Raw genomic sequence first — 18,359 nt, 5'->3', positions numbered from 1 at the left:
GCCCTGCTCAGCCCCACAGGTCCTGCTCAGATCCCGCCCAGGCCCGCTCAGCCCCGCAGAGCCGGGGGCTGTGGGCAGGGGCTCCCCGAGGCCTCACCTCGTCAAAGAGGTCGATGGGGCGGTAGGGCGCCCCGCGCTCGGTGACAAAGCCAGCGAAGGCCATCCCCTCCAGCACCTTGGTGAGGAAATCGTCCTCGGTGAGCCCCCGCTGGCCCAGGAACGCCGCCTGCACAGGGAACGGCGCTGCCATCAGCGTGGTGACACCGAGAGATGCACGGGCACCCGGGTGGCACCGGGACAGGGCCACCTCCTCCCCTGTGCCAGCTGGGTGCAGGGACAGGGCTGGCAGGAAACCTGAGCCTCTGACCCATGGCAGGGGTAAGGGGAAGGGCTCTGGTGTCACCTTGGTATGCACAGGCAGGACACAGGGACACAGGGACACAGGGACATGGGAACACGGGGACATGGGGGCACTGGGACAGAGGGACTCTGGGACACAGGGGTACGGGAATACAGGGACAGAAGGATACAGGGACACAGAGACACAGAGCCAGAGGGACGCAGGGACGCAGGGGTACAGGGATGCAGGAACACAGGGACAGAGGGGTACAGGGACACAGGGACAGAGGGACACAAGGCCAGAAGGATTCAGGGATGCAGGGACTCTGGGACACAGGAATACAGGGACAGAGGGACACAGGGACAGAGGGACACAGGGATGCAGCGACAGAGTGGCACAGGAATGCAGGGACAGAGGGACACAGGAACACAAAGCCAGGAGGACCCAGGGATGCAGGGGACAAAGGGACATGGGGACACATGAAATACAGGGACAGAGGGACTCAGGGACACACAGACACAGGGACACAGGAACACAAGGCCAGAGGGACAGGGACACAGGGCCAGAGGAACTCAGGGACACAGGGCCAGAGGACTGCAGGTGTCCCCTGGGCAGTGCCAGGATCTCCCCAGACCCCCAGCTCTGGCCTGCTCACTCCTGGCTGAGCCCTGCAGGAGCACTGGGCACGGCGGGCACGAGCAGGGGAGCGCCGCTGCTGTGGGGACACGGGGACACTCGAGGACAAACACGGGACACAGACACAGGGCAGGGACACCGGGAGGTCACTGCTGCAAGGCCGGGGCTGCTTCCTGCCCTCCCTCACCTTGTGGAAGCGGATGACGGGCTCAGGGTGGATGCGGATGATGTGCAGGCACCAGCGGTAGCCCTGCAGCAGCTGAGCAAACAGGCGCAGGAACACGGCCCGGATCTCCTTGTCCTGGAACGGGGAAGCACAGCCTGGGCTGTGGGGCACGGACGGGGCAGCTCCCGGGGCAGGGAACGCGGCTGGGGCTCCGGGAAAAGGGACACGGCAGGCAGGACTCGCTGCTCTGCCCCGGCCCACAGCTGCACAGGAGGAGAGGGAGCCCTGCAGCTCTGGGAGTGCTGCAAGCCCAGACATTCCCTGTGTGCTCCAGCCCGGCCATGAATCCAGAGCCCACGGCACTGCGGGATCCAGCCACGGCTGGGAGCAGTGGCCTGGGATGGACACAGGGCTGGAACGGTGTGCGAGGGCTGGAACGGTGTGTGAGAGCCAGGATTGTCCTGGGGAACAGCCCCTCACCCAGGGACCCTCTGCCCCCTGCCCTGGGTGTCCTTAGGAACAGCCCCTCACCCAGGGACCCTCTGCCCACTGCCCTGGGTGTCCTTAGGTCCCTCACCCAGGGACCCTCTGCCCACTGCCCTGGGTGTCCTTAGGTCCCTCACCCAGGGACCCTCGTGCTCCCACCGCTCACCTGCATCTTGAGGGAAGAGGCAGAAATGGTGGAAGGGGGGAAGGCGAGGTCGGCCACCTCCAGCTCCGGGTCCAGGACCTGCCCAGGGAGGACACTCAGCTCAGGCCCCACCCTGGCTGGAGAGGCCAAGGAGATTTCCCCAGAGACCCCACAGCCCCTGTGGAAAGGGCCTGAGGGGCTTGGAGACAACGCATGGGGGGTCAGGAATGCTCTGCCGGGCCTGACCCTGCCTTGGGAAGCAGGGCTGGCACTGGGATCCCAGGGAAGGGAGAGCCCCTCCTGCCCTGCCCCAGGAGGAGCAGGAGCTGCTCCAGCAGCGCCTCAGGAACACGGGAGCAGCCAGGCCACAGCTGCTTCCTGCCCCAGGCTGGGAGCAGAGCCCTGTTCCCAAACCTTTGCCAAAGGAACCCCCCGGCACTGCTGGACACCAGAGAGCACAGGACTGGGAATGGCCTCTGCGACAGGGCCAGCAGCACCCCGAGGCAGGGGCCACACAGAGGAATCCCTGCTGCCACTCCCAGCTCCCACGGAAACGTGTGCCATTCCCAGGGATCTGGACAGAGGCCACTGGGCCAGGAATGGGCCCTGTGACAGGACCCCAAGGCAAGGACAGGACCACAAGGTAAGGATAGAATCCCAAGGTTTGGACAGGACCCCAAGGCAAGGACAGGATCCCAGGGCAAGGACAGAATCCCAAGGTTTGGACAGGACCCCAAGGCAAGGACAGGACCCCAAGGCATGGACAGGACTCCAAGGTAGGACCCCAGCTCTGTCCCCTTCTCCCCAGACCCGTCCCCAGGGACGCCGGGCGCTCACCATGGACAGGGCCTCGCGCGTCTGCTGCAGCAGGGGCTCGGGCAGCAGCGAGATGTGCACGCACTCGGGCACGGTCACAGTGCCACCGTCCAGATCCGCGATCACCACGTCCAGCTGGAGGGACACAGCAGGGGTGGGACACGGCACGGGGGGGGACAGGGGTGGGACACAGCACAGGGTGGGACACAGCACAGGGGGGGACACAGCATGGGGTGGGACACGGCACGGGGGGGGACACAGCACAGGGGGGGACACAGCAGGGGTGGGACACAGCACAGGGGGGGACACAGCAGGGGTGGGACACAGCACGGGGTGGGACACAGCACAGGAGGGGACACAGCACGGGGGTAGGACACAGCCCCGCTCCCAGCCCCACACCCCACCCCACAGGGGATGGGAGCTGCCAGGTGAGCTGGCTCAGGAAAGGCTCTGCCTCCTCCCCATCTGCCCTGAGCGCTCGCAGTCCCTGTGTCCCATCCTGTCCCCAAACCCAAGGACACACTGGGACGCCTCACTGCAGGACAGGGGGACACCTGGCAGGGGAGGGACACAGCCATTCCCACTGGCCTGGCCATTCCCTCTGGACACAGCCATTCCCTTTGGACTCAGCCATTCCCTTTGGACTCAGCCATTCCCTCTGGACTCAGCCATTCCCTTTGGACTCAGCCATTCCCTTTGGACACAGCCATTCCCTTTGGACACAGCCATTCCCTCTGGACTCTGCCATTCCCTTTGGACTCAGCCATTCCCATTCCCTCTGGGCCCAGCCATTCCCCCTGGCTCGTGTGGGACACCTGGCTGCCACAGAGCCTGTGGCCCTGGGCACCCCGAGGATGGACCGAGGTGTCACACGAGCATGTGACACGCACGCTGCTCGTCCCTGGCTCCAGGACAGGGAACGTGGCCTCTCACCAGCTCCTGGGTCTCCGACTGGAAGATGGAGTGGACGCCGATGATGAAGGGGGTGGGGGTGCTCAGCACCTCCAGGAGCTGGGCGGGCAGGATGGGCACGTAGGTGAAACTGCAACAGAAACAGCCTCAAAACCAGCCCAGGCACAGCCCCACTGCAGCCTCCCAGCCCTGCCCCACACCCCAACCCCGTCCTGGCACAGCCAGACACGATCCCTGGCAGCACTGTCCCAATGCTCCCGGAGCTCTGGGCAGTGCCAGCACCTCTGGGGGGAGAACCTTTCCTGATCTCCATCCCTCCCCTGCTACAGATCCAGCCGTTCCCTGGGTGCTGTCCCACCCACCAGGAAGGAGAGAACATTTTCCAGCACCGCCTGCAGGGCCAGAGCCCGTTCTGCTTGGCAGAAGAGGGAGGCAGGGCTGGGAGATTCCCGCTATTCCCCAGAGCCTGGGGGGCACCGAGGGTGGGACAGGGGCACAGCTGGCACAGCTGGAGGCACGGGGACCCTCACCTGTACTTGAGGGGGAACATGAGAGCCAGGAGAGCGCGGCAGGCATCGGTCAGCCTCTGGTAGCTGCTGGAGAGGAACAGGATCTTGTGCTCGGTCAGCGCCGCGCAGAACAGGAACAGCACGTTGGTGATGCCTGGGCAGGGCGCAGCAGGGGCTCAGGGGTCGGGGGGTCCCTCTGACACCCCTCAGAGACCCCTGCAGCCTGCCAGGAGAGGGGCCCAGCACCCCCAGGGAGCCCCTCCTGGCCCTGGGCACTGCCAGCTGTGCTCCCCCCTTCCCGGGGCCGCTCCGTCCCTCCTGGGGCACAAGGGCAGCCCCGGGCTGCTCCTCCAGAGGCCAGCCCCAGTCCCACCCTCCTGGAACAGGGATGGCAGGGCAGGGCAGGGCAGGGCAGGGCAGGGCAGGGCAGGGCAGGGGGCTCAGCCGGGCCAGGCTCAGAGCCACGCACGGGAGGTGTCCCGCAGGGACCCGGGGTGCCACGGGGACAGGGAGGGGACAGGGAGGGGACAGGGAGGGGACAGGGAGGGGACAGGGAGGGGACAGGGAGGGGACAGGCTCACCCAGCTGGCGGAACAGCAGGGCCACGCTGCAGCTGCTGACGGGCAGCGAGTCATTGATGGGGGTCTGGATCACCTGCCTGTCCCCTGCACCCAGCGAGATCGTCCTCTGCAAGGCAACACACACCCGTCACCGGGGCCACCCACACAGGGACCGGCACTGGGCAGGGACAGCCAGAGCCACCCTGGGCACAGGGCAGGGGCAGCCAGAGCCACCCTGGGCACTGGGCAGGGGCAGCCAGAGCCACCCTGGGCACAGGGCAGGGGCAGCCAGAGCCACCCTGGGCACAGGGCAGGGGCAGCCAGAGCCCCCTGGGCACTGGGCAGGGGCAGCCAGAGCCACCCTGGGCACAGGGCAGGGGCAGCCAGAGCCACCCTGGGCACAGGGCAGGGGCAGCCAGAGCCCCCTGGGCACTGGGCAGGGGCAGCCAGACCCACCCTGGGCACAGGGCAGGGGCAGCCAGAGCCACCCTGGGCACAGGGCAGGGGCAGCCAGAGCCCCCTGGGCACTGGGCAGGGGCAGCCAGAGCCACCCTGGGCACTGGGCAGGGGCAGCCAGAGCCACCCTGGGCACAGGGCAGGGGCCACCGTGCCCCAGCACAACCCCCATCTGCTGTGGGAAGAGGGAAAGAGAAAGGGAAAGAGGGAAAGAGAAAAGGAAAGAGGGAAAGAGAGAGGAAGATGCTGCCACAGCACTCACTGGGTGCTTGTCTGGGCCTCAGGGCTGAGGGGAAGGAGGGCACCTCCTGCAACATCCCTTGGCAGCATCCCAAGGGCCCCGAGATCCACACGGAGATGTGGGACACAGCGGCTCTCTGGGATGCGAGGGCTCCCCGGGATCTGAGGGCTCTCCAGGACTCAAAGTCTCCTCAGGATTTGAGGAGTCCCCAGAACCCGAGGAGTCTTCAGGTCATGAGGGCTCCCCAGGATCTGAGGGCTCTCCAGGATTCAAAAGCTTTCCAGGACATGAGGGCTCCTCAGGATTCAAGGACTCCCCAGAATTTGAGGGGAATTGAACCTCTCCTGTGCCCTTGGAGCCCCGGGAGCAGCTCCCCTGTGCCAGGCTGGCTGTGCCCACAGCAGCCCCAGCTCTGCGGCCTCCCCAGTGGAAGGAACACCCTGAGGAATATCCTGGGAGAAGGAGGGACACCCCGGGCACAGATCCGTGCCTCCTCCCTGATACCACTGACCATGCCCAGCCCCGAGCTCACCCCCGGGGACACAGGGACACCTGTACGTCCTCAGGGCCCTCTCCTCCTCCTTCCACTCCTCTCCAGGGAATGGCTCCTGCAGGAGCAGCGTTCCCCCACAGCCACTGCCAGAGCAGCCCCAAAGGGACTCCTGAGCACAGGCAGAGCCCTGAGCCGGGCTGTCACAGCCCCGGGGCACACCCCAGAGCTGTGCCCGGAATGCAGCCCCTCCAGAGCCCGGGGACACTCAGGGACACACACCCGAGGGCACCCTGAGGCCACCGGACCCGGGCTGGGTCACAGCAATTAACAGAGAGGCTGCTAACGAGGGCACAGACCCGGAGCAGCGAGAGGAAAGGGGGGGAAAAAGAAGGTGGGAAAGAAAAGGAGTTCGTACCACGGCTTCGTCCTCCGCGTCAGGCTGAGGTGGGACAGACAGAGAGCACAGTCAGTTAGGACAGACAGACAGGGACAGCGGGGACAGGGACAGTGGGAGAGGAGACACAGACACGGACAGGGACACACAAACAGGGACAGTGGGGACAGGGACAGCAACAGGGACAGCAGAAGAGAAGCCACAGACACAGGGACAGCAGCAGGGACAGCAGGAGAGAAGCCCACAGACAGGGACACGGACACAGACACAGACAGACACACAGACATGGAGTGAAAGCAATGCCTACGGCACAAGGAAGGAGCGCTGGACACGGCAGGAGAGCAGGAAAACCATGGGAAGGGAAGTGCCACCACCAAACTGTCCCCCCTGTCACACAGTCCCCGTTCCCACGGCACGGAGCCATCCTGCCCCAGCTGGGGGGACGGATCTGTGCCAAGCTCAGCCAGCCATGGTGGCAGGAGAAGCCGTCCTGCCCCGGCAGCAGCTCCTGGTCCCGCCGGGAGGAGCCGGATCCGGGCAGATCCCACGGGAAGGGACAGCCCCGGCATGGGCAGCGCCCGCTCTGCTCCCCGAGCGCTGGGACAGGCCTGGCTCCAGCCCTGTGCCACCAACCCGGGAGCACTGCAGCTCCTCCCGGCACCCACACGGCTCTGGGGGCCAGGGGCAGCCCCAGATCCTGCCGTGAGCCGGGATCAGGGAGAGCTCAGGGCCACGGCACAGCGGGGAGGAAACGCCTGGGGAGGCACCAGGGGCCTCTGCTGCTGTCCCAGTGTCCCCTGCTGCTGTCCCAGTGCCCTGCAGTGCTGTCCCAGTGCCCTGCAGTGCTGTCCCAGTGCCCCACAGTGCTGTCCCAGTGTCCCCTGCTGCTGTCCCAGTGCCCTGCAGTGCTGTCCCAGTGCCCCACGGATCTGTCCCAGTGCCCCACAGCACTGTCCCAGCCTGGCCAAGGCTCCCCCATCGGATCAGCCCGGCTCTGGGGTCACTCCTGGCACTCTGTGCTGGCAGAAGTGGAGCTCAGCCAGGGGGAGGCACATGGGGACACAAGCACACATCCACAGGGACATCCCAGGGGCCAGCAGGGCAGGAGGGCTCCAGGGCACGACGCTGCTGTCCCAGCTCCTGCCAGGGGCTCCAGCTGGGCTCTCCCTCTCTGCCATCCCCAAGGAGCCCCCCAGCTCCCGGAGCAGGGCAGGCTGCAGGGACACACGGCTCCAAGGGGACAGCTTGGTGGCCTCAGCTCCAGGAGAAGCTGCTGCTCCTCAGGCCCCCAGGCACAGGCACAGGAGCCAGCACAGACAGGACCTGGCACAGGACATGGCACAGGAGCCAGCACAGACACAGGGCCTGGCATAGAACCTGGCACAGGACCTAGCAGAGACACAGACACAGGAACTGGCACAGGACCTGGCACAGACACAGGAACTGGCACAGGACATGGCACAGACACAGACACAGGACCTGGCACAGACACAGACACAGGACCTGGCACAGACACAGGCACAGCACCAGGCCAGTGCCTGAAGGAGAGCTCCAGGCTGCTGTCCTGGCCCTGCTGGCCCTGCTGGCCCGTGTCCCTGCAGCTGTCCCAGCCCTGCTCTCACAGATAGCCTGTGACCACTGGGCTCTGGAGCAGCTCTCCACAGGGAGAGCCCGCAGGGCTGAACGCAGACCCCAGGAGTGCCCACGGACCAGGGAGTGCTGGCATGGACTGGGCAGCACCCACAGGAGCTGCTGGCCAAGCCCCCGGTGCTGCGAGGCAGCAGAGCCAGCACAGAGAGCTGCAGAGAGCAGCACACAGAGCTGCAGAGAGCAGCACACAGAGCTGCAGAGAGCAGCACACAGAGCTGCAGAGAGCAGCACACAGAGCTGCAGAGAGCAGCACACAGAGCTGCAGAGAGCAGCAGAGAGCAGCACACAGAGCTGCACAGAGCAGCACACAGAGCTGCACAGAGCCAGCACACAGAGCTGCACAGAGCAGCACACAGAGCTGCAGAGAGCCAGCACACAGAGCTGCAGAGAGCAGCACACAGAGCTGCACAGAGCAGCACACAGAGCTGCAGAGAGCCAGCACACAGAGCTGCAGAGAGCCAGCACACAGAGCTGCAGAGAGCCAGCACACAGAGCTGCAGAGAGCCAGCACACAGAGCTGCAGAGAGCAGCACACAGAGCTGCAGAGAGCAGCACACAGAGCTGCAGAGAGCAGCACACAGAGCTGCACAGAGCCAGAGCTGCACAGAGCAGCAGAGAGCAGCACACAGAGCTGCAGAGAGCAGCACACAGAGCTGCACAGAGCAGCAGAGAGCAGCACACAGAGCTGCAGAGAGCCAGCACACAGAGCTGCACAGAGCCAGAGCTGCAGAGAGCAGCACACAGAGCTGCAGAGCCAGCACACAGAGCTGCACAGAGCCAGCACACAGAGCTGCACAGAGCCAGCACACAGAGCTGCAGAGAGCCAGCACACAGAGCTGCACAGAGCAGCACACAGAGCTGCACAGAGCCAGCACACAGAGCTGCAGAGAGCAGCACACAGAGCTGCACAGAGCAGCACACAGAGCTGCACAGAGCCAGCACACAGAGCTGCAGAGAGCAGCACACAGAGCTGCACAGAGCCAGCACACAGAGCTGCAGAGAGCAGCACACAGAGCTGCAGAGAGCAGCACACAGAGCTGCACAGAGCCAGCACACAGAGCTGCAGAGAGCAGCACACAGAGCTGCAGAGAGCAGCACACAGAGCTGCACAGAGCCAGCACACAGAGCTGCACAGAGCCAGCACAGAGAGCTGCACAGAGCCAGCACAGAGAGCTGCACAGAGCCAGCACAGAGAGCTGCACAGAGCCAGCACAGAGAGCTGCACAGAGCCAGCACAGAGAGCTGCACAGAGCCAGCACACAGAGCTGCAGAGAGCAGCACACAGAGCTGCAGAGAGCAGCACACAGAGCTGCAGAGAGCAGCACACAGAGCTGCACAGAGCCAGCACACAGAGCTGCACAGAGCCAGCACAGAGAGCTGCACAGAGCCAGCACAGAGAGCTGCACAGAGCCAGCACAGAGAGCTGCACAGAGCCAGCACAGAGAGCTGCACAGAGCCAGCACAGAGAGCTGCACAGAGCAGCACACAGAGCTGCAGAGAGCAGCACACAGAGCTGCACAGAGCCAGAGCTGCAGAGAGCCAGAGCTGCAGAGAGCAGCACACAGAGCTGCAGAGAGAGCAGCACACAGAGCTGCACACAGCCAGCACACAGAGCTGCACAGAGCCAGCACACAGAGCTGCAGAGAGCAGCACACAGAGCTGCAGAGAGAGCAGCACACAGAGCTGCACACAGCCAGCACACAGAGCTGCACAGAGCCAGCACACAGAGCTGCACAGAGCCAGCACACAGAGCTGCAGAGAGCAGCACACAGAGCTGCAGAGAGCAGCACACAGAGCTGCAGAGAGCAGCACACAGAGCTGCAGAGAGCAGCACACAGAGCAGCACACAGAGCTGCAGAGAGCCAGAGCTGCAGAGAGCAGCACAGAGAGCTGCACAGAGCCAGCACACAGAGCTGCAGAGAGCAGCACACAGAGCTGCAGAGAGCAGCACACAGAGCTGCAGAGAGCAGCACACAGAGCTGCAGAGAGCAGCACACAGAGCAGCACACAGAGCTGCAGAGAGCCAGAGCTGCAGAGAGCAGCACACAGAGCTGCACAGAGCCAGCACACAGAGCTGCACAGAGCCAGCACAGAGAGCTGCACAGAGCCAGCACAGAGAGCTGCACAGAGCCAGCACAGAGAGCTGCACAGAGCAGCACACAGAGCTGCAGAGAGCAGCACACAGAGCTGCACAGAGCCAGCACACAGAGCTGCACAGAGCCAGCACACAGGGCTGCAGCAGGAGCTCCTTGGATAACTGAGGATCCAAGCTGGATTTGTGCCTGGAAGCTCCCAGGAAGGCAGCAGGGCACAGGGCCAGGCCCTGCCCAGGGGAGCAGGCTGGGCTCAGCCCCGAGGGGTGCAGGACACCCACCTGTGCTCCCCCCGTGATGGGGATGGTGCAGGTCAGCACCCAGAGGGTGCAGGTCAGCACCCAGGGGAGCAGGGCGGGCTGAGCCCCGAGGGGTGCAGGACACCCACCTGTGCTCCCCCCGTGATGGGGATGGTGCAGGTCAGCACCCAGGGGAGCAGGCCAGGCTCAGCCCCGGGGTCTGGGGACACCCACCTGTGCTCCCCCCGTGATGGGGATGGTGCAGGTCAGCACCCAGAGGTGCAGGTCAGCACCCAGGGGAGCAGGCTGGGCTCAGCCCCGGGGTCTGGGGACACCCACCTGTGCTCCCCCCGTGATGGGGATGGTGCAGGTCAGCAGGTTCCCGATGACGTTCTCCAGGGACACGCTCAGCCCGTCCACGTAGATGGTGTAGATCAGCCCCAGGCTGTTCTGCAGGGGGGAGCACAGCACGGGTGAGCAGGGGCTGGGGACACTCCAGGGCCTGTTCCTGGCCACAGACACACCCTGGGAATGCCAGCTCCAGGTCTCCCTCATCCTCAGGGATGGGATATCCCAGCCAGGAGCCCGGCCCCGTCCCTGCACTGACCCCCAGGAGCAGGAGGTGTGTCCCCAAGGCCAGAGCTCCGTGGGGACAGCACTGAGGGGCTTTCCAAAGCTGCAGGGGCAGCTGGGCTGCTGCAGCCCCCAGCACTCCCAGTCCCACACAAACCCCCAGGAAGGCAGGGCAGGAGATCCCCTCCCAGCAAGGGCTGGCTGAGATGCCCAAAATTTGGGCGCTGCCCTGGACAGCACACCTGGACCCTGGTCAGCCCCGGGTGGTCACTGAGGGTCCCTTCCCACAAAAACAGCCCATTCCAGCTGGGAAGCAACAGCAACCCCAGCTCAGAGGGAGCCTGGGGCAGCAGAACAGGGCAGCCCTCAGGACAAGCTGGGAATGAGGGATTGGAGGAATTTGCATTCCAGGCACCCTCGGGGTGTTGTTCTCCAACATCTCCCCATGGCATCAAGGAAAAGGGAAAATAGAAATACTGGGACTTGGAGAGCAGGCCCAGGCAGAGTCTGGCACAATGGAACAATGAGGGAAGAGCAGGATAAACCCCTGCCCTGGGATAACGAGGGGAGGTGAAGCTCAGAGTCCTGGGCAGTGGAATGAGGAGCTGGAACTGGTTCTGTGCAGTGCCAGGGGAGCAGCTGGCAGGACACCTTTGGGAACAAGGGAGGTGACCCTGTCCCCTGGAGCTGCCCCAGCTTTTGCCTGGCAGGACCCTGCTCTGCTGTCCCAGGCTTGGGAAAACAGATCCTGTATTTCAGAGAATTCCCACTCCACAGAAGGCCAGGGACACCTCCCACTGCCCCAGGCTGCTCCAGCCCCAGGGTCCAGCCTGGCCCTGGGCACTGCCAGGGATGCAGGGGCAGCCACAGCTGCTCTGGCAATTCCATTCCAGGCAGCAATTCCTGCCCAAGATCCCACCCAGCCCTGCCCTCTGGCAGTGGGAGCCATTCCCTGTGTGCTGTCCCTCTGTCCCTTGTCCCCAGCCCCTCTGCAGCTCTCCTGGAGCCCCTCCAGGCCCTGCAGGGGCTCTGAGCTCTCCCTGGATCCTTCCCCTCTCCAGGCTGGGCGCTCCCAGCCCCATCCCCACGGACACGACCCGCTCAGCCCCCAGCCCTGCCGAGCCCTTCCCAGGCACACAATGCAGCACCTTTGGAGCCAGCACAGCTGGCACAGGCTGCTCCCAGGACGGGCTGTCCCTCACGGCTTTCCCCGGCAGCTGCTCCGTGTCCCGCGGCCGCCGGGCCCAGCTGCCAGCCCCGCAGCTCCGGGGTGCCAAGGGCAGGGCTCTGCTCCCACGGGGCCGTGCCAGCTCCCGCGGGCACGGAGCCCTTCCCAGCACAGCTCCCCACTCACCCGGAACACCTCGGCGTGGTCCAGCCGCGACACCAGCACCAGGCTCTTGGGGGCGAAGAGCTGGGCGGGCTGCACCAGGGACGAGGCCTCCTCCTCCTCCTCATCGCCCTCACCGTTCCTGGCGTGGCTCTGGGGCTGTGGAGACACAAACCAGCCCAGCCTGGGGGTTAAGGGATGCTCTTGGCTGTCCCAAGCTCCCCGTGCCAGGGCCCGGATTCCTGTGGCACAGGGAAGGCAGGAAGCCCTGAGCAGAGCCAAAAGTGCTGCTCCAGCAGCACTGCTGAGCACCCTGCCCATCCATCCAGGCATTCCTGTGGCACAGAGAAGGCAGGAACCCCTGGCCAGTGCCAAGGGGAGCCAGATCTTTCCCTGTCAGCACTGTCAGCCTGTCCCTGTGTCTCCGTGTCCCCATGTCCCTGTGTTCCTGTGCTCCCCCTGTCCCTATGTCCCTGTGTCCCCATGTTGCCATATCCCCAGTCCCTGTGTCCCCATATCCCCGTGTCCCCGTCCCTGTATCCCTGTGCCTCCCCTGCACCCCTGTCCCCGTGTCCCCCTGCCCCCATGTCCGCTGTCCCCATGCCCCCTGTCCCCCTGCCCCCCTGTCCCCATGTCCCCCTGCCCCCATGTCCGCTGTCCCCATGCCCCCCTGCCCCCCTGTCCCCATGTCCCCATGTCCCCCTGCCCCCATGTCCCTCTGTCCCCGTGCCCCTGTGCCCCCCTGTCCCCTGTCCCTGTCCCGTGTCCCCCTGTCCCCTGTCCCCTGTCCCTGTCCCCTGTCCCCCTGTCCCTGTCCCCATGCCCCCTGTCCCTGTCCCCTGTCCCCTGTCCCCTGTCCCTGTGCCCCCTGTCCCCTGTCCCTGTCCCCTGTCCCTGTCCCTGTCCCTGTCCCGTACCTGCGGGCTCTCCACGGCCTCCCAGAAGGTGAAGCAGGCGCAGTAGTGCCGCTCTGAGTTGATGTCGGTCAGCACGGCCACGAAGAAGGTGGGGGGGTTCCTCTCGGGGAAGAGCTGCCACCCGCTGGGCTGGCAGAACTGGGGGGCACGGGGGGCTCAGGGGGTGCCAGCCTCACCCACAGACAGGCCCTGAGCCCAACCCCAACCCCACATCGCCCACGGGCAGGGCTCAGGGGCTGCCAGCCTCACCCACACCTGATCCCAGCCCTGATCCCAGTCCCACATCACCCACGGAGCGCTGGGGAAGGGCAGCCCCACGGGCCGGGAGCAGGGAGAGCCCTGGGCAGAGCCCCCCGGGCTCCTGGAACCCCCTGGCCCCGCTCTGGGAATTCCCAAATTCCGCTCTGCAGGGGAGGGGGCCAGGGCTGTCCCCTCCTGCCACAGGGACAGCAGGAGCCACCCGCAGAACCCCTCCCTGGGAGGAGCTGTGACGGGACAGCCCGGCCAGGCAGGAGCCCCCAGCTCCTGGGAAAGCTCAGAGACCCCAAAATCTGCACACCCCATGGCACAGGGACCCCAAAATCTGCACACCCCACGGCACAGAGACCCCAAACCCCATGGCACAGGGACCCCAAACTGTGCAAATCCCCATGGCACAGAGACCCCAGACCCCCATGGCTCAGAGACCCCAAACTCTGCACAGCCCATGGCACAGGGACCCCAAAATCTGCACACCCCACGGCACAGAGACCCCAAACCCCATGGCACAGGGACCCCAAACTGTGCAAATCCCCATGGCACAGAGACCCCAAACTCTGCACACCCCACGGCACAGAGACCCCAAATTGTGCAAATCCCCATGGCACAGAGACCCCAAAATCTGCACACCCCATGGCACAGGGACCCCAAAATCTGCACACCCCACGGCACAGAGACCCCAAACCCCATGGCACAGGGACCCCAAACTGTGCAAATCCCCATGGCACAGAGACCCCAAACTCTGCACACCCCATGGCACAGAGACCCCAAACTCTGCACATCCCCAGCCCCCCATGGCACAGACACCCCACGCCAGCACCACAGCGAGTCCCGAAGGACAGGGGACAGGTGGGACACGGGCTCTGGAGTGGCTCCAGGAGGTGGCACCACTGCCCTGGCACAAACACGGCCCGGCTGTGCCACTGTCACTGCAGCAGCTCCGGGCACCTCCCAAAGCCCCTCCCAGGGCCGGGGTAATCCCAGCCGGCGGCCCCAGGACTCCCCCGGGTTGGTTCCCAGTCCCAGGGGGTTTTCTTTGTTTCCCCAGAGCTGCATTTGGCTGCCGAGGAGCTGTGGAAAATTCCCTGGCGTGGGACACGGGAATTCAGCAAACCCCGGGAGGAGAACAGGGTGGCACCAGGGCCTGGCGAGCTGCAGCTCCCTCGGGAAGCCCAGGTGGATCCACCTGAGTTTCCCAGCTGCTCACCACTCCCCGTGCTCCTGGTGCCCACGGATCCTCCTGTCCCTCCTGGGAAAAGCCCACGGGACAGGAGCTCGGCTTAGTCTGGATCCTTGGGATGGCAGCAAGAGGGACGGGAGGAAAAAACACCTCAGGAGCTGCTTCCCAGACTCTGTGTCCCTGCAAAGGGGGATCTGGGGCCTCTCCATCCCTGCTCTCTCCATCCCAGGCTCTCTCTCCATCCCAGCTCTCTCCATCCCAGCTCTCTCCATCCCAGCTCTCTCTCCATCCCAGGCTCTCTCTCCATCCCAGGCTCTCTCTCCATCCCAGCTCTCTCCATCCCAGGCTCTCTCTCCATCCCAGCTCTCTCCATCCCTGCTCTCTCCATCCCAGGACTTTCTGCTGGCTCCCATGGGAGAGCAGATAGCACTGTCCTCATGTGGGAATTCCCCCTCACTGCTCCCAGCCCCACACACAATCTCCTGGCACTGCAGGAATGAGGAGCCCAGAGCACCCGGCACTGCTGGGTCAGGATCATGGAATCAGGGAATCCTGGAATGGTTTGGGATAGAAGGGACCCCCGAGCCCCTGCAGTGCCACCCCTGCCATGGCAGGGACACCTCCCACTGCCCCAGGCTGCTCCAGCCCCAGGGTCCAGCCTGGCCCTGGGCACTGCCAGGGATGCAGGGGCAGCCACAGCTGCTCTGGCAATTCCATTCCAGGCAGCAATTCCTGCCCAAGATCCCACCTGAATCTCCCCTCTTTTAGTTTTCAACCCCTCCCCCTTGTCCTGGGTCCCCCCCAGGGTCCCCCCCAGCATTCCCAGTGCCACATCCCTGACAGGGATGCACTCCAGGACCATGGTGCCACCCTCCCCTGAGAGACAGGAGGGGTGGGAGGCCCAAAACCCCACCAGGCCACTTGGGAATTCTCCCCAGGCTGTGGGATATGGAGTCAGCTTCCTAAAAACAGCACGTGCAGAGAGGATGGGTCACCCCCAACAGCAGCAGGTGACACCTGGCTCAGGTGACACGGCGGGAGCACACGGAAATGCCGAGGCACTCCCAGCCCGCTCTGAGCTCACCCGGTCCCACCTGGGTAATTCCTCCTGCAGGAGCCCCGTGATGTCACCCCCAGTGCCCCACCTTGCCCAGGAAGGACAGGCACGGGAAAGGGCAGGGCTGGCAGGGACAGCTCTGGCAGGGACAGCTCTGGCAGGGACAGCACCGGTGTCACCAGAGTCACCCCAGCCTCACCACAGTGGCTGCTCGGCCACCCTGAGGTGCCACAGGTGAGGGGAGGCAAAGCCACAGATCCCCACGGACAGAGCAGGATCAGGGAATTGTTCGGGGTGGAAAATCCCTCTAAGGCAGCCAAGTCCACCCATCCCCAGCACTGCCAAGGCCAGCACTGCCCCTGTCCCCAGGTGCCACATGCACCCGGCTTGGAATCCCAACAGGGACGGGGACTCCACCCCTGCCCTGGGCAGCTGTGCCAGGGCTGCACAGCCTTTTCCAGCAGGGAATTCCCCAAATCCCTCCTGAGGCTCCCCAGGCCCAGCCTGAGGCCGCTCCCTCTCCTCCTGTCCCTGTCAGCACAGCCTGACCCCCGCCCCGGCTCCACTCTCCTCCTTCACCAGCTCTCCCCCAGTTACTCCACAGCTTTCCCAAGGATTCGTTTTGCAAGGATCCCACCCGTGATGTCCCAAGCCGTGCTCCTGGACATTTATTTTTCCTGCTGATCCCCCAGGGGGGTGTGCTGGTGCCTCTCCTCCCTCTGCAGGGTTCCCAGAACAGCTGCGGGCTCCAAGGGCTCAGCTGCGACCCCGGATCTGCCCCACCAGGGAGGGAAATGTCTGGGGATTGGCACGGCCAGGCTGGACCCTGGGGCTGGAGCAGCCTGGGGCAGTGGGAGGTGTCCCTGCCATGGCAGGGGTGGCACTGCAGGGGCTCGGGGGTCCCTTCCCACCCAACCCAGCCTGGGATTCCATGGACACACCGGGTGAGGCTCAGCTAATGACACCTAAATCCAACCAGCACTGGAAGCTTCCTGCCAGCAACGTTCCCACCCCTGGAGTTGGGGACCCCCAGCCTGTCCCAGCAATGCCCTTCAGACACCTCTGTCCTGGCCCCAGGGACACACCTGTGCCCACCTCACCATGGAATCCTGGAATGCCGGGGTGGGAGAGGACCCCCGAGCCCCTGCAGTGCCACCCCTGCCATGGCAGGGACACCTCCCACTGCCCCAGGCTGCTCCAGCCCCAGGGTCCAGCCTGGCCCTGGGCACTGCCAGGGATGCAGGGGCAGCCACAGCTGCTCTGGCAATTCCATTCCAGGCAGCAATTCCTGCCCAAGATCCCACCCAGCCCTGCCCTCTGGCAGTGGGAGCCATTCCCTGTGTGCTGTCCCTCTGTCCCTTGTCCCCAGCCCCTCTGCAGCTCTCCTGGAGCCCCTTCAGGCCCTGGAATGTGCTGGATGTCTTGGAATGCTGAGGTAGAGCAGGTCTGGGGGCCTGGACAAACCCAGTGGGTGCCAAAACCATCCCAGAGCTGCCTCAGGACATGGAAAATCCCAAACTGAGGCCGGCAGACCTGTGGGATCATGGCATGGAAGGTCCTTACAGCCCAGTGCTGAGGAAGGATCCAGAAGGGAGAGTGGGGCACGGCCCTGAGCCCTGCTGGAGCACAGGGAGCCCCTGGGCTTCCAGGAATCTCCCTTCCCACCAGGCTCTCCAGCTGCTCCCTGGGAATGCCCTCACCCCGGGAATGCCCTCACCCCGGGAATGCCCTCACCCCGGGAATGCCCTCACCCCAGGAATGCCCTCACCCCGGGAATGCCCTCACCCTGGGAATGCCCTCCCCAGGCACGAAGCAGCTCTGGGCAGGCGGGGAGCAGCTCCCAGGGTGATTTATCCGCACCCTGTGCGTGTCCCCAGCGGAACTGGATCCATTAAAATGAGATATTCCTGTTGGGAATCGCCGCCGGACGCTGCGCACGGCCGGGAGCTGCAGCCCCCCTCCCTGCACCCCCCGGGAACGCTGGGCTCCCCAAAAAGCTGCCAGGGGGGACCGGCCCTGCCCACAGCATCCCCCCCCACCCAACCCCCCCAGATTTCCCGAGCTGCTCCCCCAGGACACTTGGGGAGCTTGTGGGAAGCCCTGGAGCCACCCCGGGCTCCCAACAGCACAGGGCTCCAATTGTTTGAATTCCAGGGATTTTTTGGCTGGACAGTTTGACCCTTGGGGAAAAAAAAAATCAGCTTTGCTCCTGCTTGGGACAGTTCCCAAGTCCCTGTGGACACCAGGAAACGCGGAGCAGAGAAATGAAAATAAATGTTTTTGCCTTGGATAAAACAGCACAGAAAGGTCCCAAATTGCACTGGAATTTCAGGGGACACAAGATTGGAGGAGGAGCTGGACACTGCCAGTCCCAGTGACAATGGGACGAGGAGCCAGCGACCCCAGTGACCCCAGTGACGATGGGCAGGGACACCTCCCACTGCCCCAGGCTGCTCCAGTGTCCAGCCTGGCCCTGGGCACTGCCAGGGATGCAGGGGCAGCCACAGCTGCTCTGGCAATTCCATTCCAGGCAGCAATTCCTGCCCAAGATCCCACCTAAAAGGATGTCCAGCCCTGTCACAGCTGCCCAGGGCAGTGCTGGAGTCCCCATCTCTGCAGGGATTTCAAAGCTGTGTGGATGTGGCACTTGGGGACATGGGCAGTGCTGGCCTTGGCACCACTGACAGCACTCAATGGGCTCAGAGGGATTTTCCATCCCAAATAAATCCGTGATTCCATGAACTCCAGGGGGAATGGGGCAGCTTTCAGAGGGCTCCGCCCTGGGGTCTGTCCCAGCCCATCCATTCACTGGGAATGGAGCTCCAGCTCCTCCCCCTGGAGCTCCGGGGGGATTGGGAAGAGCTCTCCCTCCAGTTTAGCAATGAGGGGAACAATCCACTGCCCTGGA

General features: G+C 64.7%; 1 protein-coding gene across 4 annotated transcripts in view; it reads right to left on the bottom strand.

Moving 5' to 3' along the window:
- SBF1 (SET binding factor 1) overlaps positions 1 to 18,359 on the bottom strand; it is a 72,488-nt gene that overhangs the window by 24,510 nt on the left and 29,619 nt on the right. For 3 of the 4 annotated variants that reach the window (XM_063397196.1, XM_063397197.1, XM_063397198.1), the window contains exons 3-12: positions 12,957 to 13,094; positions 12,064 to 12,198; positions 10,476 to 10,586; positions 4,592 to 4,697; positions 4,032 to 4,164; positions 3,523 to 3,631; positions 2,611 to 2,724; positions 1,795 to 1,872; positions 1,164 to 1,277; positions 98 to 226 (exon numbers count right to left, since the gene is read on the bottom strand). In XM_063397196.1, the coding sequence (XP_063253266.1) occupies positions 98 to 226; positions 1,164 to 1,277; positions 1,795 to 1,872; positions 2,611 to 2,724; positions 3,523 to 3,631; positions 4,032 to 4,164; positions 4,592 to 4,697; positions 10,476 to 10,586; positions 12,064 to 12,198; positions 12,957 to 13,094 (1,167 nt within the window). Of the gene's footprint in view, positions 1 to 97; positions 227 to 1,163; positions 1,278 to 1,794; positions 1,873 to 2,610; positions 2,725 to 3,522; positions 3,632 to 4,031; positions 4,165 to 4,591; positions 4,698 to 6,175; positions 6,200 to 6,461; positions 6,594 to 10,475; positions 10,587 to 12,063; positions 12,199 to 12,956; positions 13,095 to 18,359 lie in introns of those variants that run through there. The other variant, XM_063397199.1, reaches the window with a different exon arrangement.

Source organism: Prinia subflava, chromosome 4 (assembly GCF_021018805.1).
Source record: "Prinia subflava isolate CZ2003 ecotype Zambia chromosome 4, Cam_Psub_1.2, whole genome shotgun sequence".
Taxonomy (NCBI): Eukaryota; Metazoa; Chordata; class Aves; order Passeriformes; family Cisticolidae; genus Prinia; species Prinia subflava.
The sequence above is the reverse complement of the archived record's forward strand: the minus strand, read 5'-3'. Positions and strand labels throughout refer to the sequence as shown.